Source organism: Mytilus edulis, chromosome 3, assembly GCF_963676685.1.
Source record: "Mytilus edulis chromosome 3, xbMytEdul2.2, whole genome shotgun sequence".
Lineage (NCBI taxonomy): Eukaryota > Metazoa > Mollusca > Bivalvia > Mytilida > Mytilidae > Mytilus > Mytilus edulis.
The window spans coordinates 5410068-5432976 of record NC_092346.1 but is presented as its reverse complement, the minus strand read 5'-3'; the positions used below and the strand labels follow the sequence as shown (position 1 = coordinate 5432976).

The window sequence follows — 22909 nt, the reverse complement described above, 5'->3', positions numbered from 1 at the left end:
TCTTTCCTAAAAAAAAGTTAAAAAGAAAAGAAAAATTAAAGAAATAAAGGAGGATATTCTTTCAAAACAAAGGGCATCTTATTTCCTGATCAGTAATTAATTAATTAGACTTGTTAAGGATCTAGACATTCTTCCATTCCTACCCTCCCCAGAAAAAAAATCAACAAAAGAAAAACAAGCTCAATAAAAGAATATGAAAAAAGAGAAAAAAGAGAAAAAGAAAAGATAAACAAGACAACAAAAAAACGAGGATCTTCTTTCAGTCCAAAGGGCATCCTATTTCCTGATCAGTAGTTAATTAGACTTAGATTTAACAGTTGGTTAACGCTCCCCTTTTGATGTACAGTAGTGTATGACTGATTACAAAGATTTTATAATCATAAACATTCCCCAGTCACAAACCTACATCTGTATGTAATAGAACCACTCAGAACAAACATGTACTTCCACGTAGACACCAGGTTTGCTGCATATTCATAACGTCATGGAATGTATTGTGAAATGGATAGATACATGTAGCCGATGTGTCGATTTAATTAGAATTATCTGAATGAATAGTGATTGATTTTATAAGTTAACTAACTTAAAATGTTGAGTGATAGTATTGAGAATAAATGTTGAATATTGTTCAATAATTTGAGGATATTTATAAGACTTTCCTGATTGGGCATTGTGAATATTTTCAATTGTACATAAAAGTTTGAATTTGTGGATATTTTTAATACTGCGCAAATTGTGAATATTTTCAATACTTTGAACTTTAATTTGTGGAAATTTTAGAAATGTTGCACTTAGTGGAGATCTATATATATCAGTATATGTAATTTGTATTTTGTGGGTATTATATATCAGACAATTCTTCCTTGTGGATATTATAAATATTTTCCACTTGTGTTGGATGTTATACAAATTCTGCAGTTTTTAATTATTTCTTGGAAATATGGAACTACATGTTTTTCAGTGACTATTTGATATTTTTCAGTAACATTTGAAAATGGAATTGGCACATAGTTTGTTATTGAATGAAGAAGCTTTCAAAAAAATTCCAGAAAATAAAAGACCTGTATTTGTATTTGAATGGCTGAGATTTCTGGATAAAGTTCTATCTGCCGCACAAAAAGTAAGTATAAGAATAAAGTTATGTACTGTTACATGTATTCATGTATAGACAGAATGAAGTTATATATATATTGTATAGACACAGGCTGAGTCAGCTGAGAGTGAAGCCAAAAAAAAAAATTGTTTTGTTTCCTGTCCCTCTTCAAAAGTCCAGAACATTTCCCTTTTATGAATTATTTTGTTTCCAAAAATATATATAGTGATCATGACTTTGTCTCGATCTGTGTTGAAAATTTTAAAAATTGAAATTACTTCACATACCTACGAACTGCACTTAGTACAAAGGAAAAAAATGTAATTTTGTTATTGGCTGAACTGTTTGTACAGTTATTGTTGTTCCCTTCTCAGCTCAGTCACTCCATATTTTATCTCTCAGGGCTTTGGGACATCAGTATACAGTCAGGAGAAGTTATCTACATTACAATGTCTGACTGAGTAGAAGTTATCAGCCAAAATGTTTAAGAAGATTTACATAGATGTTATCAATAAAATTAAAAACAGAAATGAGGAATGTGTCAAAAAGACAACAACCTGACCATGTAAAAGACACCCTTGTAGATTTCGAAAACGAACAGGCTAATGCCGCTACAAGGCAGCACGTTTAAACTAAAAAGGCATAAAACAGCTGAAGGCCAGCAGTGGATCTTCAGCACAGCTAGAAAAAATATCCCAACCCGAGCTGCCTTCAGCCAGCACCTAAACAAAACAATTTTTCTTTTGTCCAGCTAAAACTGTTTATGGGAGGGAGAAAAGACAATTGATAGAATAATAAACAGATTATCGGATTTTGTACACGTATAGATAACATAAGATATCAACAGCTTAACACAATGAGACTCTTATGAATTTACTACAATAATTGAATTAGACATTTCATTGTTGTAGTAAACTCAGACCTAAGGTGTGAGCCAAGGCTCTGTGTTGAAGGCCATACATTGACCTATAATGGTTTACTTTTATAAATTGTTATTTGGATGGAGAGTTGTCTCATTGGCACTCATACCACATCTTCCTATATCTACTAAGTAAAAAAAAGTCCTTACAAATTTAGAGCTATTCATTTGGATGTTTTCATTGACAGTAAATTCAGATTATAAAAATATAAAGTTTTGTTTAGTCTTAAAGCAACATGTTTTCATGTTTTCCATTAAAATGTTTTCTATGTGGTAAATTCAGACTAGGAAATCAAAAATAGTCTTGTTTTGATTAAAAGCTACCTGTATATGTTTAGATGTTTTCATTGGGGTAAATTCAGAAGTGTTAAGACATCAAGGTGAAATCATTTAAATCTATTCAAGCTCTTTTTAGACAATTTATATATTGATGTCTATTCCCCATGGTTTATTTTGTACAATTCATTTCTAGTTGACAGTTTCAGCGACATTTCTTCCTTTTGGAGGATTTGATTTTGAGTTTTTATCAATAGACATCATAACACATTTCATTATTATGTTTTTATTTTCCAGTCTGATATCAAAGAAAAACAGAAGAAATTAGTGGAACAATTAATAAATCAAATAAGTGAATCTCCGGGTCCGCCAACGAGAAAATTACTAGCCAGAAACCTAGCCACGTTGTTTGTTGTTGGCGATTCATTCGACCTGTTTCATACAATAGGCAAATGCAATGATATCATTAAGAACAAGGATGACTCTCCGAGCTTCCTGCCAACCAAACTGTAAGTCTGTTGTCATAAGTAATTATATTTTTTAGGGTTTATACGATGATGGATGCAGTTCTACATTATGCAGTAATATGAATTGATGTATCTGTTTAATAATCAGGGCATTAACTTGTTGTGTTTTGCTTGCAGTGAAAACAGTAGTGTCAGGTCTGAGGATTTTACACATAATTTTTATTCATAGTTGCCAATTAACATGGCATTTGAAGGCCATACTCCAAAAATGCTTAATTTAAATTCGAACCCTTTATATAGCATACACTTAATTTTGATATTAGCCCTTTAGTTACCATGTTTACTAATAAACCCAGAAATCTTAACACTAATAGGTCCTTTCTATATTAACATGAAACTACTGAGTTATGATAATCACATGTGCATGGCCTAATGTCAGGATAACCAATGTTTTGCACCTTAAATTAATTAGCAAAAGTAATAACAGCTTTTTAGTCAATTATGAAGTAGAATAAAAATCAACAAAGAAATACTGCAGAATATAGATCAGTTATATATCTCATCAGAACTAATCCACAGGGTAAAATGTAGAACCTTACATTAAAGAACCTCAACTTCAAATAATTTTTTTTTACGATTTCGAAGTAATCTTGCTTTGTCATGTTTGTCTTGGAATTATATCTTGTGCTAGAAATTATTTGATTTAGGTTCATGTTAGATTTGAGTAACTTTCTCAACAATGAAATTCTAAAGATTTTGCCTGCAAAATACAATGTCCACTCTTGTGGTGGAAAAGGGAAAGCAGAAACAGTTAAAAAGTTCACAATTTTTTTCAACTTATTCACAGATAAACATGATAAAAGATACCCCACATCCTTTGTTTTTCTATGATAAAAGATTCCAGAATTATTTGAAAAATAAGATATTCAAATGCTGTCCCATATATATTGTCTAATCCTTTTTAATTGCAGTGCAGCCATTGCTTGCTTGGGAGCAATGTATGAAAAGCTTGGGAGGATGACAGGACGATCATTTGAAGATACTGTACAAATACTCATCAAGGCTTTAAAGAATGCTGAGGTAAATATTCTTGTTGTAGTAGGATAGAGGGTAGGGATACTCAGAAGGAAAGAAGTGTAGTCACTGTGGTGTAAATTTTTATGCCCCCGCTGTAGCGGAGGAGGCAGGCATTAAGTTTTATCCTTGTCCGTCTACATATGTACGTCCCAAAATTGGTTTCCATTGAGTTTGCCTCAACCAAATATTATGAAACTTATACACAATGCTTATTACCGAAAAACACTGATCAAGTTTGTTTAAAAAAGCATACCACAACACACAGACAGAGTTCTAATTATTAATTCATTAGACATACTTGAGTTATGTCCCTTTTTAACTTGGAAAATTGCAAAGCTTGAGTGGGGGCATTAATGTATAGACACATTCTTCTTTTATTCTCAAAATATATTTTTGGTGTTTGGTGTGATCTTAAAGGGACACTTATTATCCTCTCTAAGCTTACATACTCATTTGTCCCTAGTAATCAAATTCTGAAATTTTAGAAAGAAAATCTAATTGCTAATGTTACTTGTCTATGAGTTACAATGGTGACTTTGAAGTCTAAATCCTCTAAGTCTCAAATGATGCTACATCGTGTTTAAAAAAATAGAAAGATGAAAGGAGGGAGGAGCAGAAAGCTTGTATAAAGATAAGGTCGTCATGATTATTAACTTGGAATAACTAATGTTTGAATGATAAGCATTGATTGCTCTGAACTTAAAAACAGTAGATTTTGTAATTATCTAGAATACATTGAAGTAATTATGTAATAACGGTTATAACCGTTATGTGCATGAGATTATACTGGGAGATCTTGAGCACCTTCCAAAACTCTTCTGAAACGAGATTCGTTGAGTGATCAGTAAGTATAAGAGCTATCCTGATATAATACATCTTGAGAAAGAATTTGTTGAGAGGAAAATTAATTAGTTGATTTGAAGCCAGTTTCAGTCATGCCAGACATACTATTGTGCCAGATCTGTGTGATTTTACCATGAAATTAGTCAAAAGTATAACACCAATGAACCTATCACTGATGTTCAATAAATATCAAAACTTTTGTCATTAGTCTGACAGGCAATATCATAACAGATACTAAACACCTAAAAGTGATAACACAATGTCAATGAATGTACATGTGTGTTGCAGATGTGAAAAATCAAACACCTCATCATTGCATAGAGTCTGCGCTAAAAACTTTTTCATCTAATAGTCAGGAAACTAAATATCAAAACTGATCTCTATATGACTAAATTAAATTTTGAAAATTTTCACTAGTCAGAAACAATATTTACTAGTCTGGGGCATCGAACTAGTGGCTAACGGTGCAGACTGTGCATATGCTTTTTTTAATGTTTTTGTTAGACAACTTTCCATCAAATTATATTTATTCAAAGACTTAACATTAAATTTTAAGGAAAAACTCTCAAACAGAATTGTTTTATCCTCTACTTGATCAAAATATTTCTTCCGTTAAAGGTTGAAATCTAAATTTATTTTTTTTAAAGTAAAATACTCCCCCTTTTTTAACAAAATTTCCTACTATTATAAAATGTTTGCCCTAAGCCTTGTCCTGGTACGATCTGTATTATGACAGTTTTTAGAAAACATATCACTAAGTAAGAATTAAAGGAAATCAAAAAGAAAAGACTTGAAGCAAGTATAATAGTGAATAGACACATGTTTATTGTTGAGGACCATATGTAACAATATAAATGTCTTTTCTCTTTTGTGTTGTTGGATTGCTGTCACATGTCTACCCAAAATATGTTTCTATTCTTGCAAGTTATTTTTAACTAGCACATTTACAGAAAAGATTTTTAGTTTGGCAGAATTGTGAGTTGCCCTTACAACTATATTTGTAACATATTGATTTGCAGATGTTATATGTAAACAAATTTAAAATAAGAAACATGCCAACTGTAAATTCCTCTTATAATGCCAGAAACATGTTGGCATATTACAGTAAATGTTCCCTGTGAAATTGTCTACTTGTAAAGTCTCAATTCAGTCTTCATCATGTATCACTCAAAATTAAAGTAATAAGATTTAAATGTGTGCTGACTGGAATGCATTTAACATGTAATGTCAGAAGACACATGTTAGCAAAAAACAAGTTGTGAATTGATTAAAAGAGAGTAGCTAGTTTGGCAAAGATCTACCACTTACAACAAATTCATGAACTAGACAAATCTTTTTATTGGATGTATGTAGGAACAGAAAGTAAACTCAATATTAGAGTAAAAAGATATTGCCTATGAGACGTCTCTCCACCAGAGAACAAATGATGACGAAGGTTTACAATCATAGTTCATTGTATAGCCTTCAACAATGAACAAATCCCAATTCCCCACAGCAAGCTATAAAAGACTCCCAAAATGGAAAACTATTCAAAGTAAAAAAAATAAGGCCAGATTTATTTACCAAAAAAATAAACCAAAACAAATATAATATACACCAACAAACTTAAGGCAGGGAATTACAGGCTTTGGCAAAGATCTACCATAAACTAAAACAACAAATTCCTTAGTACATAAAAAAGTAATCTATTCAGAATGTAGGAAGAGAAAGTAAAATATGTATAATGTATTAAATAGATAAACCACTTGTTGATCATTTAACTGTCAGTTAAGTATTTTATTGGTTTGTTGATGATGTGATAACAGACATCACCTGTCCATATAAACCCCCTGATTGATACATTATTAATTACTTAAACCTTGTTATCTTTTAAATAGAAGGTTTGTTTGTTAAAAGAATGATAGAAGGAAATGGGTGGAGGGCTGGAATGAATAGAGACAGATGTGATGGGGGTATTATAATAGAATTTGGCTGTCCAAATATAATCTCAACCACAAATTCTTTTTAGGTCAAATCTTAAATATGTGGGTTTAGGTTCCTCCTTAACTGCTGATTTGATTTATTCTTTTAAGAATGTCAAATTGATCAAAACTATGTTAACTCATTTCCCATATTCACTTTGAAAAAAATGTTTTTCTACTTTCCCCCTCCTTTTCCTAGATTTCAATGTTTTTACCTCCTTTATTCCACATTCCATAGGGTATCATCCCAAAACTGAAACTCAGAGAAGACCCATTTTTTTCGGACATGTGACAAAAAATAGATCACAACCTACCAATTTTGCTGTTATTTGACATGAAACCCTTAACACCCATATATCTTTGACTATCAATAATGGAACAGTTTGTACTGTTAAGAATTGGAAGGTCATCTGAGGTCATAATGAAAGTGTTTCTGGTCAGGCAGGTTAAATGGTTTGATGAATCAATGATAATAGACAGCACCTGTTCTGATCAAAACATCTCTGACAGACATCTCATTAATCACTTAATATACTGGTAATTGACTAGAAAGATATGATTATTGTGTGAAAATAGGAAGTTAATACCCGATTGTTGGATAGCAATTTCATAGGCAAGACAATGGTCTATTTTATTGAGAGATTTTTATTGATGAAACTACTGGAGTATTGCTATAATAAGAACTCACATTTTGATATCAAATACATTTATATCTGTAAAATTCTGTATGTAGCTTTTCCTAAAATTGCAATAATTAAACTTGTGTTTTTGTTAATTCTTCAAAAATCACAATAATTTGTGCATTTAAATTGGACTTTGGGTTGCTGTGCTTTTCAGGGGTAGGTGTTCAAACTCAGTGGCGGATCCAAAGGGGGGGGGGGGGGGTTCTGGGGGTTGGAACCCCCCTTTTTTTTAGCCGATCAATGCATTTGAATGGGAGCATATAGTTGGAACCCCCCCCCCCCCCCCCCCCCTTTTTGCTCTGGTTTAGGAAACCCCCCCCCCCTTTTTTTTTTAAATGACAGGATCCACCTCTGAAACTTAAAAGTTGAGTGTTTCTGTTTGTATTATAGATGATATGTATTTAATTGGGTTCAGTATGCTAACCTGCACACAAAGAATAAGGGATGAGTTTGCTGTTAAGAGTTGAAGGTCCAGCCAGGATTTGGTGGTTCTGTAGGCTACCCTGAGATAAATTGTACTGGCTTGTTTTTCTTAAACATGTGGCAAATATTTACACCAAGATGTTGTTAAATGAAATTTGATACCCTGCATTTATTATGCTTTTCAATAAGATATATGATTGCTCAAAGACCCCCTCTTCATTTATTGAAAAGTATCAATCTGCATTGACAATATTATCTTGGTGTTAATTAGATACAACCATTCAGGTTAACACCCTCAAGGTTTATCATACTAATGTTTTTAAACAGAAACTTAATAATTTTGTAAATTGAGATATAAAACCTGATGATAACGGGAGTAATGAAGTTATCATATTACAAAGCACCTGTTCTATTACCTTAATTGACAGCTTACAGGTTAATTATCAAGGTAAATTACTTCCTGTGTATTGAAGAAAAGGAAATTCCAGTATTGTTATTAATATTGATTTCAAATAATTATAACAAATGGAATGGTGAATTGATGGACATTTTGGCATCGATTTCGATTTTCTATAATTTTACATGACTTTCCATCTCCAGCGATGATGTTGTTGATTTCTGCTAGGCTGATTGACTGTTAAGTAATTTTATCTGGGTTAGAAATATGCTGTAGTAATCACTTCAATCAATAGGGATTGGCATAGACTTTAAGATTATTAAATAGTAAATTAAATACATGTACATATTCCTTAGGGGATTTTAAGATAATATTGAGATATTTCTATTTCAAGGAGAATTTCTTGATATTTTTGTTGAAAAATGGGTTTCAGTCCTTAAATTAAACTTTTTGATTATTTAAAAAAGAATATTTTTGTGATTGTCAATAATTTTAAATCAGTTGTCATGGAAATATTATTTATTTTCATGTAGCACCTAATGTCAAAGGTATTATGAGTTAAGAAACTTATAATATTAAAATTAATGCCAAATGAGAGTTTATACCCCATTTTCACCGTCCACTGAACATAGAAAATGATAGTGCAGATGGGGCATCCGTGTACTATGGACACATTCTTGTTTGTTCATTCTTGAATAATTGCAAAGATTGCAATAATGCACGCAATAATTTCTGAATTTTAATAGTTTCTGCCACTTGTGATAAGTATGTCTACTTTCAAGAAATATAATAGCATTTGCCAAGACACAAATCGTATGAGTTGAAGGGATAAACTTTCAATAAGATGTGTAATGATTGTTATATTTTTATTTTTCAGAGTCAAGGACGTAGTGAGATAATGTTGACCTTGGAGAAGGTTATTGGAGGTCTTGGGTCAGCAGGAGGTGGTATATACAAAGACATATATAAGGCAGCTAAACAGTGTATGACAGATAGGGCCATGTCTGTAAGATGTTCTGCAGCCAAGGTAAATACATATATAAGGCAGCTAAACAGTGTATGACAGATAGGGCCATGTCTGTAAGATGTTCTGCAGCCAAGGTAAATACATATATAAGGCAGCTAAACAGTGTATGACAGATAGGGCCATGTCTGTAAGATGTTCTGCAGCCAAGGTAAATACATATATAAGGCAGCTAAACAGTGTATGACAGATAGGGCCATGTCTGTAAGATGTTCTGCAGCCAAGGTAAATACATATATAAGGCAGCTAAACAGTGTATGACAGATAGGGCCATGTCTGTAAGATGTTCTGCAGCCAAGGTAAATACATATATAAGGCAGCTAAACAGTGTATGACAGATAGGGCCATGTCTGTAAGATGTTCTGCAGCCAAGGTAAATACATATATTCACTGGTGGTAAGCGGATGGTCGTAACTTTTAGTTACGACCATCCGAAGATGGGAGACAACTCTAGGTATAAGTTTTTCTTTTCCGATTTTCGTGCACTAAAAGGTTCATTTGAACCAAACCGCTTGTCTCGTACATACTAGTCGGCAGTCCGGTGATATTAAAACCAAATTTGATGCCTTAAAACATTCCAATTTTCGTAAAATAGTCATTCAAAAATTCAAGCATGATGGTCGTAACTTTAAATGTGTGATGGTCGTAACTTCAACTATAACATTTTGGATGATGGTCGTAACCGACACAAGATGGTCGTAACTTTGAAAGATGACCGTAACTCGAGTATTTAGACAAACTTTTATTAATGTATTTTAATTGTAAAGGTAATAGACTCAGATGTAATATATGATTTGCTACAAACAATCTTATTTGTTACTCTGGTAATGATATGCAGAAATTAAGCGAGAGAATTATTAAACATACACATTTCTGATGGATTTCAAACGCTCATCATTTAGGAGCAACAGTGAAAACTAATCAACTCGCATTAAGCCAAAAAGTATGTTAGGGTTGAGAATTAATATATTTTTTTCTGTACGTTAAGGCATGAAATTATTAAATGCACGTCTACTCCCTTATATTTGTTTTTAGTGGTTTTTTTTATTTACGACTTTTTTTTTATATCTCCAATCATGTCGGCAGATGAAATTATTAAACGCACAATTCTGAACAATCATCTTTAAATCATCTATTGCAGCTCTTATAAGTCTTTGAGTCTTTGAGTCTTTTTTACTCCTTGACTTTAAATTGTTATTGTCTTATAAACTATTGGCCTTCAAATATTCGTCTTTTGATCGTTCATGAGGAAATAGAATCCACAAATGCACTTCTGAGTCAGGGTTGAGTTCAATATCGTAGCTGCTACGTAGTGCTACGTAGATTTTGACTTTTGAGCATGTAGCTATAGACTAGTTGTTACATAGACATTGATAGCGGCTACGTAGCTGCTAAGATTTTGAACTCAACCCAGGAATATTGTTGATATATACTTTACACTGCTACATGCACTGAATTTAAGAGTAAAATAAAATACTAGTTTGTAGCCAGGCTTAAGCTTGTAGCCAGGATAATGTTACAAGGACTTAGGTCAAACTAAATGTACTGCCGCAACTATTACATACAAATCCCGGTATGCAGGTTGAAAATCATGTGTAAGTTATATGTTTACATGGCATGAATGGCTACAAGCTACTCATGGACTTCGTCATTGGACATTACTGTGCACCTGATTATCAGCTTGATTTCACCAAACAACAATATGACGTCTAAGCATCCAGGCTAAAAATAAAGCGTATGTTCTTTAACTCAGGTACAGACCTGCGAATTCGCGGGTATGCTCTAGTCTCGATAACGACCTTCATAACCTATCAATATTTTAAGCTTATTTTGACTCCTTATTAATGCTCTTTCGACTTAATGTATCATTCTTAAATTGAAGATTTTAAAAAATCAACTAGTAGGTACATCCTCAACGTTTATATTTTCAATAGATGCGAATTCCAAACGAAAAAAACTTTCTTGCTTTTTATTTCTAACTAAGAATTATCATAACCAGAGCTGTGTTTCTTTTTTTAAAATGAATTCTCCACTTTTGAGAAATTTACATTGTGAATAAATTTAACCGTTTACATTAATTCAACTATTTGCCTCTTTGTTGATTTTATACATAATATTTTCAGAATATATGACTGTTCATTTCATTTTGTATTGTTTCGTTCGATTCGTTCCAATTTTTTTCTTTACAGGTATCCCTCTCTCCATTTAGTTTTTATTATTTGGTGAAAACAACTTCACAAATATATAATATGATATATGATATATTCATATAACAAAAGACACGTATAGAACTCTTGAATGGTTCGGTACAAGACATTTGAAAAATTTGGAATTTCAAATCGAACTTTAATCAAAATTCCCCCAAAACTAATATTTGAAAACTTTTAAAATTTTTGATTTGATAAGTGTTACACGCATTGAAATTGCTTTATTTTACATTGTATGTCAAAAAAGAAAAAAATTCTTCAGAAATACATCATATAAAATACTAGTATTCATATAGTAAAAGAAACGTTTAAAACTCTTGACTTGCCTTATTCAGTCTTATTTATCTTAGTTACGACCATCACAAATTTACGTTACGACCATCCTCAATATTTTTGTTTTTGTAGTTACGACCATCATGCTTGAATTTTTTAATGACTATTTTACAAAAATTGGAATGTTTTAAGGCATCAAATTTGGTTTTAATATCACCGGACTGCCGAATAGTATGTACGAGACAAGCGGTTTGGTTCAAATGAACCTTTTAGTGCACGAAAATCGGAAAAGAAAAACTTATCCCTAGAGTTGTCTCCCATCTCCGGATGGTCGTAACTTTTAGTTACGACCATCCGCTTACCACCAGTGATATTAGGCAGCTAAACAGTGTATGACAGATAGGGCCATCTCTGTAAGATGTTCTGCAGCCAAGGTAAATACATATATAAGGCAGCTAAACAGTGTATGACAGATAGGGCCATGTCTGTAAGATGTTCTGCAGCCAAGGTAAATACATATATAAGGCAGCTAAACAGTGTATGACAGATAGGGCCATGTCTGTAAGATGTTCTGCAGCCAAGGTAAATACATATATAAGGCAGCTAAACAGTGTATGACAGATAGGGCCATGTCTGTAAGATGTTCTGCAGCCAAGGTAAATACATATATAAGGCAGCTAAACAGTGTATGACAGATAGGGCCATGTCTGTAAGATGTTCTGCAGCCAAGGTAAATACATATATAAGGCAGCTAAACAGTGTATGACAGATAGGGCCATGTCTGTAAGATGTTCTGCAGCCAAGGTAAACACATATATAAGGCAGCTAAACAGTGTATGACAGATAGGGCCATGTCTGTAAGATGTTCTGCAGCCAAGGTAAATACATATATAAGGCAGCTAAACACATATATAAGGCAGCTAAACAGTGTATGACAGATAGGGCCATGTCTGTAAGATGTTCTGCAGCCAAGGTAAATACATATATAAGGCAGCTAAACAGTGTATGACAGATAGGGCCATGTCTGTAAGATGTTCTGCAGCCAAGGTAAATACATATATAAGGCAGCTAAACAGTGTATGACAGATAGGGCCATGTCTGTAAGATGTTCTGCAGCCAAGGTAAATACATATATAAGGCAGCTAAACAGTGTATGACAGATAGGGCCATGTCTGTAAGATGTTCTGCAGCCAAGGTAAATACATATATAAGGCAGCTAAACAGTGTATGACAGATAGGGCCATGTCTGTAAGATGTTCTGCAGCCAAGGTAAATACATATATAAGGCAGCTAAACAGTGTATGACAGATAGGGCCATGTCTGTAAGATGTTCTGCAGCCAAGGTAAATACATATATAAGGCAGCTAAACAGTGTATGACAGATAGGGCCATGTCTGTAAGATGTTCTGCAGCCAAGGTAAATACATATATAAGGCAGCTAAACAGTGTATGACAGATAGGGCCATGTCTGTAAGATGTTCTGCAGCCAAGGTAAATACATATATAAGGCAGCTAAACAGTGTATGACAGATAGGGCCATGTCTGTAAGATGTTCTGCAGCCAAGGTAAATACATATATAAGGCAGCTAAACAGTGTATGACAGATAGGGTCATGTCTGTAAGATGTTCTGCAGCCAAGGTAAATACATATATAAGGCAGCTAAACAGTGTATGACAGATATGGCCATGTCTGTAAGATGTTCTGCAGCCAAGGTAAATACATATATTAGGCAGCTAAACAGTGTATGACAGATAGGGCCATGTCTGTAAGATGTTCTGCAGCCAAGGTAAATACATATATAAGGCAGCTAAACAGTGTATGACAGATAGGGCCATGTCTGTAAGATGTTCTGCAGCCAAGGTAAATACATATATAAGGCAGCTAAACAGTGTATGACAGATAGGGCCATGTCTGTAAGATGTTCTGCAGCCAAGGTAAAATACATATATAAGGCAGCTAAACAGTGTATGACAGATAGGGCCATGTCTGTAAGATGTTCTGCAGCCAAGGTTAATACATATATAAGGCAGCTAAACACATATATAAGGCAGCTAAACAGTGTATGACAGATAGGGCCATGTCTGTAAGATGTTCTGCAGCCAAGGTAAATACATATATAAGGCAGCTAAACAGTGTATGACAGATAGGGCCATGTCTGTAAGATGTTCTGCAGCCAAGGTAAATACATATATAAGGCAGCTAACCAGTGTATGACAGATAGGGCCATGTCTGTAAGATGTTCTGCAGCCAAGGTAAATACATATATAAGGCAGCTAAACAGTGTATGACAGATAGGGCCATGTCTGTAAGATGTTCTGCAACCAAGGTTAATACATATATAAGGCAGCTAAACACATATATAAGGCAGCTAAACAGTGTATGACAGATAGGGCCATGTCTGTAAGATGTTCTGCAGCCAAGGTAAATACATATATAAGGCAGCTAAACAGTGTATGACAGATAGGGCCATGTCTGTAAGATGTTCTGCAGCCAAGGTAAATACATATATAAGGCAGCTAAACAGTGTATGACAGATAGGGCCATGTCTGTAAGATGTTCTGCAGCTAAGGTACATACAAATTACAAGTCAATCCCTGTTAATTTACAAAGGGTATTATATGAAACAGGGGAATTTCCTAGTCGTGATAAAAAAAAAAACCTGAATGTCTTGATATAAATTTTGGAAACTTTAAAGTTCAGAATTGTCATAATTTTAGAGATCAGTCAGCAAGTTATTCAGTCACCACTATGATGCTAATTATCAATCAGTCACCATAGAAATACTTGCAAGGTAATCAAACTGACATAGCAGAAGTATCTTTGAAACATTGGGTCTCTATTACTTTTAAAGTTTACCTTTCTTGTAATACCTGAACATGTATTACATGTATTAGAATAATTATAAGAACATATGAACCCATAAACTTATACAATAGACAAAGCACTTGATGCACCTCAGTGACAGATCCAGCCATTTTAAAAAGGGGGTTCCTAACCCAGGACAAAAGGGGGGGGGTTCCAATTACATGTCCCCATTCAAATGCATTGATCGTCCAAAAAAAGGGGGTGTTCCAACCCCTGGAACCCCCCCTCTGGATCCGCGCCTGCACCTCTCTTTCATTTCTAATGCTTCTTTCAGTGCATGATGCAGCTAGTTAAAGAGGCACAGTTTATGTACACAGCAGAACTAGAAACAGTTACTTCCCTTTGTTTCCGATCTTTAGATGGATCTAATTATGATGCACGTTGTGCTATTGGTAAACTTCTTGGTGAACTGCTTTATTCAGCTCAGTCTGTGAAGACACCTGTGGGTAAGTGTAGTTATCTCCCTTGATTACAAGCTTAGGTGTATCTTATGATGATTGTGTTATTGTCAAACTTCTTATGTGCATAAAAAAGTCCTCATTAGCATAAGCAAATTGGCAATTTTGTCACAAGGGGAATGAAATACAATTTACAATCATTAAATTTTTCCCTGGTTCATGATTTGAGATTACAAATTGTAAATTCTTTGAACCAATAACGGTCTTAAATTAACAAAGTATAGAAGTTCATGAGCAAAGATAAGTCCTAGAACCACAAAGTTCACAAGCCTGTGAACCAAATAAAAATTAAAAAAAACACAAAGATCAAAAACCCTTTATTCAGCAAATGAATGAAAACCACCAAGTTTCAGATTCATTAATTTACAGTCTATTAATTTATATACTTAGGAATTTTTAAAAACAAATATAAAAGTACATTTATATTACCCCTCAAATTGCGATGTAATAACATAAAATTATACCATAACATAGCTCTCTTATGAAAATATTTCTCAAAGATTAAATCTATTTTAGTTTCATCTATAATTAATGTTGAGGCATGTTTAAGTGATTGATAAATAGAATTCCATAGAAATGATAGATAACTTTCTGGGATGGGATTACATAATTGTCAGTCTACAGGTGAATAGTCAGGTTCTTCTAACCAGAGTAAATATTTGTAATATTTGAAGAAATTAATAATTGTTTATTCTCCACATCATTATTCCTGATTGTGTTGACATAGAGTGCAGTATTTGTTGATGAATTTGTTATTAAATCTAACTGTGAACAAATAATGATTATAAAATACAAAATGTTGTGATTGAATAACTGAAATAGTTCACCATCTCTTAATGAACAACTTGAAAAACGCATATTATAATTAACATACTGAATACAAATATCATTTAGACAGCAACCCCAAAAAAATAAAAATAAAGCAATCTCATAATAAGCTTTAGAGTTGATACATAATACTCCTAAGACAATGTAAAAGAGAACTATAGTAATTCATGAACAAAAAAAACAGTTATATTTTGAAGTTGGTAATTGCCAATTTTCTTATCTTCCTGCTGTGTATATGTTGACCGGGGGTCTCATTGGGGGTATCTGATCCCAGATCCCGCTTACTGTTTTGTCAGATTCCCGTTTCCCGCTTTCACTATGTACGTAAGCAATTTTCAATTTTTTTGCAATTACCCGTGTCCCGCTAGACTTCATTTCCCGTTTTCACAGCACAATAATTTGATTTTCATGTGTCACGCTTACAAAAAATCGGCAACCCCGCGTCACACTTAGACCCCAATGAGACCTACTTTACCATGGAAAAGAGTATAATTTTGGGATGTATTACTTGAAATAAAATTTATTTTAAAAACTTAGAATATACTTGTGCTGAATTGGAGAAAATAATGACTACATTGATTCAAACACTGTAACTGTTTGTAAGTCTGGTTTTCCAAAGCTCTGTTGAATTCCTGAATAATTAGGACGTCTTTTTTCTCAAAAGGGATGTGGTAACATAAGGACAAATTCAGTATTCAGATTATTGCAGTAATGTAACCCTAAAATGCAACCACAAACAATAGCATAAAGTGATGATTCATAATCTGCCAGGTTTTATTTTCATGGATTTGGTATGTTCAGGTGAATCACAAATTTAATGTTCAATGAAACGCATATTTTGGTAAAGCCACGTAATATAATATTAATGAAAATGCAAGTTTTCCTCCAACCATGAAAAATTGATACCCACAAAAAATAAATGAATCTACAGTATTGATCAATTTGGTTTTTTTTTGTAATTTGTAAACAGTCATTTATTTTGTAAAATCATTTTCTCTTTTATAATTTATAGGCAAAGCTAAGCTTGTTAAAGTAGAAGATGTTCTAACCCTACTAGCATCAGGATTCCTTAAAGGAGGTATTGGTTTCTTAAAGAGTTCTGGTGAAATGATAAAAGGCAGCTCTAAAGAAATAAACAGAGAAATCAGAGTGGGCATTACACATGTGAGTAGAATGAATGAAAGATTGCAATAGGTTCATCCTTTCTCTTTTAAAATGTCACACAAATGAAAGGTTTGACCTTAGAAAAAAAGAATGCCTGATTTAGAAAGTGTCAGATATAAAAATAAGAAGATATTATTTGCCTATGAGGCAACTTTCCACCAGAAACCGGATGTTGTGGAAGTTTAGCATCAATAAATCACTGTATGGCTAGTTCCTGGACATTTGGTCTAGTAAACAGTTATCATTAAAGAGTCTAATGAAATTTTCACTGATTAAATTGAGAGAACGTTATTTGTACTGGTCACACAAGAAGATTAATAGCTTTAAATATAATACTGTCCTATTGGTATCTTTTATGTATTATGTCCATTGGCAGTTAATATTTCTGATCTATTTTTCCCTCTTTTTTTCAGGCTTACATAGGGTTTGTAAGAACAATGGGAGGTTTATGGTTAGAACGTAACATCTCACTCTTCCTGAACCATGTCCTTAACCTGGTAGCCAATCCTAAGGCCACACCCACCCATGTGGATGCTGTATATGCCAGGAAGTGTGTCCTATTTATAATGCGATGTTGTATTGGTGAATTACTGGGAGAGAAAGCTCAGATTGCAGCTGCCAAGGAAATATGCCAAATAATAATCAAACAGATGAATACTGTTGGTAAGATATAGATAAATCATTCATATTGTCAAAAAACTTATCATAAAATGTTTTGTGATGAATTTCAGTGTACCGCATAGCTTTTGATCTATTTATGATTTATCTTTCTCCTTGGTTTAGTATATAATTTTCAATGGTTATTTTATAGGAAGTGTCTGGAAACTTAATCATAACTAAATGAGCTTCATCAAAAATGTTTAAAAAAAATTGAAAATGAACTTTTTGTATTATTATCTTGAGTCATGTGGATTTTTTTTTAACTAGTTCACTTCATCTTTCTAAAATATTATATAAAAACATTAAATAAAACACCCAAGATTTTATTTATATGATTCAGAAAAAATAAATTACAGGGTTAATTTTTTACTAATTGAAAATCATGAGAACTATCAAAATGTATTTTTTAAATGATAAGAAAACACCAGTTGTCTCCCTTATAAAATGTCTATAAGAATATATATTCAATGTTAAATTAAGTAAAAAACAATATTCAGACTATGCATGAATCATTACATATATTTCAGGAGAGGCAGCAGTGGATAGTGCCAATGACGCCAAGTCACAGAGTATACTGGGGGGACAACATGTGCTTGTGTGTGCCCTACATGAGTTGGGAAGTCTTGTTCTTAGATTAGGAACTTCAGCTAGTCCATTAGTAGCAGAACCAGCAACAGGTATGGTCAACATGTTTATGTTTTGTTCCCTTTCAGATTGCAAGTATACTTTCAATTTGATTTAATCATTTTGCACACTGTTTAAAAACATTGAAGGAATTAAGGAAAATTTGCTTCATAATGAAATTCACCAGTATAAAATTTCAGATGTAAGATGTTTGTGTGTATTTTATACACACTTTTAAACCCATGAATTATAATTTGGAGAGGGGATGCATATTAGACACTGCTATAGGCTTTGATAATCTTTTTTCCTCTTATTGTACCATTTCAAAGTACAGTTTGCAAATCTGACAATTTTGGGAATGAAAAAGTGGTGCGCAATATTCATAAATACAGACTATACAGGGGTGAATATGGTACATTCTTAAATCTTAGTCTGAAAGACACTCTGAAATCCAACATGACCAACCTTTTATAGATTCAAATAAGGTACTCTCATATACAAGCCTTACCGGTTGTTTAAGCTGTTGCATAAGGGAAATGAAATATAATCAAATTTCATTGGTTAGTTTTGACTCAACCTTTGATCCCACACCAGATGGTTATATACAAACTGTATTTACATTATAGGTATTATAGAACCAGTTGTGTCAGTATTGATATACCCCAGTCCAGCCTCACGACTCTAATGTGCAAACTGTATTTACATTTTAGGTATTATAGAACCAGTTGTGTCAGTATTGATACACCCCAGTCCAGCCTCACGACTCTCAGCATCATGGTGTCTGGGATGTATAGCTCGTGCTTTACCCTCACAACTGACTCCTCTATTAGATCGGTGTGTAGAGAGAATGGATAAATTGAAGAGTTCACCTGAGGCAGTGTCTGGATACAGTAGTGCTATAGCTGCCCTTTTGGGTGGCATTTACCAATGTCCACTAGGGATCCCTCATGCAAAGGGAAAGGTAAAGAAATACAAATACAATTTTAAAAGAATGGCACACTGTAATTATGATATGCAATCTTTCTTTTATTCGTTTTATTGAATTTTTCCTAGTGAATAAACTAATGTATTTAATGAATGCATGTGTGCCTGCAATAAGAAGCAAACTGTATAAAAATTCATACACATATAAAGAAAAAAAAAATTTCAGCTCAAACTTCTTGAATTATATACATGTAATATTAACCATATTTAATGTATACAAATCTGTCCCAAGGCTGTAGGCAATTTAAAGCTTATAATGTACTGATATTTAACACTGACCTAAAGATTTGCTTTTCCATTATTTGGTTGCTGTCTAGTTGGCTTGATCCCTCTCTGTTTTATTCATATATTTTGACATTTTTCAGCAATTATTTAATCTGGCTGAGGAGTTATTAAGGACTGCATCCCAGAACAGTAGACTGTCTCTACAGAGAACACAGTCTGGATGGTTGTTGTTTGGATCATTGATGACATTAGGTAAATAATAGAAATAAAAAGGCTCCAGAAAGGGTTTGAAAATTTTATCTATCATTAAATCCAGAATGATTATGTTTTGTTAGAATCAGCACTTTAAGGGATGAAACCTGATTTACCAGACTAAGTTCATATTTTTTATGGCATGCTTCATAACTTGAATTTCAAATATTTGTTGATTTTACTATATGAATAGAAATAGCTCTTTTGATTATTTCAGAAATGCATGGACAGTAGAAAACTAAAATGTGCATCTGCAAATTAGAGATTGAATTTAGCCATTATAAACATACATTGTTTTCTCTGGTATATATTTTCAAATTTTTAAAATGTCAGACAAATCTTTGTGTTTATTATTAGAGATCCTTCAGTGATTGACAATTTTATAATATTTTGAAATTATTATGTATAGGTACACCAGTTGTGAAAAACCATTTACCCAGAATGTTGTTACTATGGAGAAATGCATTCCCGAGATCTAACAAGGAATTAGAATCTGAAAAAGTTAGAGGCGACGCTTTTACTTGGCAGGTTACTTTAGAAGCAAGGGCAGGCGCACTTGGAGGTAAGAATGGGGGGAAATTAGGGGCATTTCTTTTGCATTGTAAAATTTACCAAGCACAATTCAGATAACCTTGAACTTAACTAATTTTATGCAAGCTGTATCCCTTAGCCAATATGGATTCTGTATACTTTTGATTCCTTTCCTGGGTGCCAATATTTCATGGATCGGGAAAAATTGTATTTTCAAGGATATTTGACTTGTTAATTTGTCAAAGTCTGCATATAAACCTATTAAAAAATGTTTTTATTTGTTGAACCTCTTAAATTATTTATTCAGCTTTATCTGGGAAATCCACAAAAATGGTATCTTAGGAAAAATAACAAATGATAGTAGTTTATCTAGGTGAAATGAATATTGAGAACTAACAAGAAAATAATTAAACACTTGTATGAGAGAAGAAGTTGAAGGAGTATGAGCAATAAAAAATAATTGGAATAAGATTAAATTGATTCCGCTAAGATTAGTTTTGTGCAATTTGATTGTTCATTTGTTTGTGATGTAATAAATGTTTACATTACATAATAATTAGATATCTTGGTGTATTGTAGGACCTTTCTGTAAATACAATAAATTGGTTTCTATTTTTAGTGCAAATTTCTTCAATTTTGCTGAATGATTGGCACTGAAGTTTAATAGCAACAGGATTTTTAAAAGGGATAAGATATTTTAATCTTTAATTTAGATAACAACAGCATAAACTATATAACTTTTCAGTTTCATTGACTTGCACTGACATCTTTTTTTATTCATATATATAAATGATATTATTTTTATTTTCACAGCATTTCACTATTAGTTTATGTATGTAATTTTCTATTTGATAACAGCTATGTACAGTTTCTTGCTGAACTGTAGAGAATTGGTTACAGAGGATGTTATTAGAAGATTACTTGCACCTCTGGAGTGTGCTCTTCTCATGTTTTCACAGTATGTACAATAAAATGCAATAAAATAATATCTAAATGGAAATTATATTTACATTAATAAAAGATAAAATTGAGTATGGAAATGCGGAATGTGTCAAAGAGACAACAACCCGACCATAGAAAACACAACAGCAGAAGGTCACGAACAGGTCTTCAATGTAGCGAGAAATTCCAGCACCCGGGGGCGTCCTTCAGCTGGCCCCTAAACAAATATATACTAGTTCAGTGATAATGAACGCCATACTAATTTCCAAATTGTACACAAGAAACTAAAATTAAAATAATACAAGACTAACAAAGGCCAGAGAGGATTTTTGCCACTTTGCTGGCTATAAAATCTGTACTAAATTAGCTGTTTAAACTTTCAAATTTAATTCACTGAAAAATATATGTTGATCCTTTAAAACTATGCCCCATACCAGTATTATATATTTCACCTTGCTTGACTGATTTTACAGTCTGATGGATTAAATGTAAAAACTGCAACCCTTTAAGTCACATTTTTCTAAATAATAAAATATGGCAATAATTTCATTATTTACTGTACCAGTATTTATTATAAGAAATAAGAAATACTGAGTTTTAATGTAATATATGTTAATTTTCCAGTATCCCTGGTGTTATAAAACAGTGTGGTTCCCAGTTGAAGGCCAGTGCTGCTATGGTTAGGTTACGCTTATATGACGTCTTATCGTTACTTCCTCCAGACACATTTGAGGGTAGGTACAGATCAAAAGATCACATGATAATATGAGTCTGAGAAGAGTCTTAATTTAAAATGAAAGATAATTAAAAGATTTGTATTATCTTTGAATTAAAATACTCTGTAAATTTTGTTGTCAAATGACAACATTCTGTTATCATCATATTCACTTGAACTCACTGTTATCACATAAAGTTTAGGGTGTCCAATATGTTATCAGTAAATCAAATGTTTTAGTAAACTTAGTAGTAAAATTCTAATGTGATATTATTGTTTATTGTTCCAGCTACCTATACAGTATTGCTTCGAGAGTTGGTGGCTGAGTTTACATTGACAGATAATCCAGCCAATACAACGACATCACTTCTGAGATCACTTTGTCACGTGGATGATAGTGTTATATTAGGATCATGGTTACAGGAAACTGACCACAAAGCTATAGAAGATCAGGTATAAAAATAATGCTGGTGTAATGCCAATACATAAATAAAAAAGATAGCTTTGTTCATTTTCTTTTTCGTTTGTTAATGTTTTGGAAAAGAAAAAAATGGTGTCTATACTTGTAAATAAAATAGAGTAAGTTTTTGTTTGCTGGTAGTCACACAGGAAGTGAATTTACTTTTTACAAGATTTGGAGCAACAATAAAAATTATAAATTTTTCAATATGCCTTATCTGCACTTTCAAGCTTTTAAATAAGTTTTATATTTTGAGTCATTGCCACAGAATGTGTTAGTTATGTCCATGGATATAGTAAGGACCTCATCTATCATATATTGTTAACCTCACTTTCACACTCCATGTGGTAACATTAAGGATCTAATCTATCATATATTGTTAACCTCACTTTCACACTCCATGTGGTAACATTAAGGATCTAATCTATCATATATTGTTAACCTCACTTTCACACTATATGTGGTAACATTAAGGATCTAATCTATCATATATTGTTAACCTCACTTTCACACTGCATGGGGTAACATTAAGGTTCTAATCTATCATATATTGTTAA

The 22909-nt window shown here is 32.8% G+C and overlaps 1 protein-coding gene across 2 annotated transcripts in view; it reads left to right on the top strand.

The window, feature by feature from the left end:
* The window catches only part of LOC139515681 (HEAT repeat-containing protein 5B-like), a 64250-nt gene that overhangs the window by 10300 nt on the left and 31041 nt on the right, over window positions 1-22909 (top strand). For both annotated transcript variants that reach the window (XM_071305325.1, XM_071305324.1), the window contains exons 2-15: window positions 983-1120; window positions 2586-2797; window positions 3727-3835; window positions 9017-9166; window positions 14784-14955; window positions 16808-16959; window positions 17373-17622; window positions 18147-18296; window positions 18954-19204; window positions 19593-19704; window positions 20114-20266; window positions 21094-21193; window positions 21802-21911; window positions 22182-22345. In XM_071305325.1, the coding sequence (XP_071161426.1) occupies window positions 995-1120; window positions 2586-2797; window positions 3727-3835; window positions 9017-9166; window positions 14784-14955; window positions 16808-16959; window positions 17373-17622; window positions 18147-18296; window positions 18954-19204; window positions 19593-19704; window positions 20114-20266; window positions 21094-21193; window positions 21802-21911; window positions 22182-22345 (2211 nt within the window). In that variant the 5' untranslated portion in view covers window positions 983-994. The remainder of the gene's footprint in view (window positions 1-982; window positions 1121-2585; window positions 2798-3726; window positions 3836-9016; window positions 9167-14783; window positions 14956-16807; window positions 16960-17372; window positions 17623-18146; window positions 18297-18953; window positions 19205-19592; window positions 19705-20113; window positions 20267-21093; window positions 21194-21801; window positions 21912-22181; window positions 22346-22909) is intronic.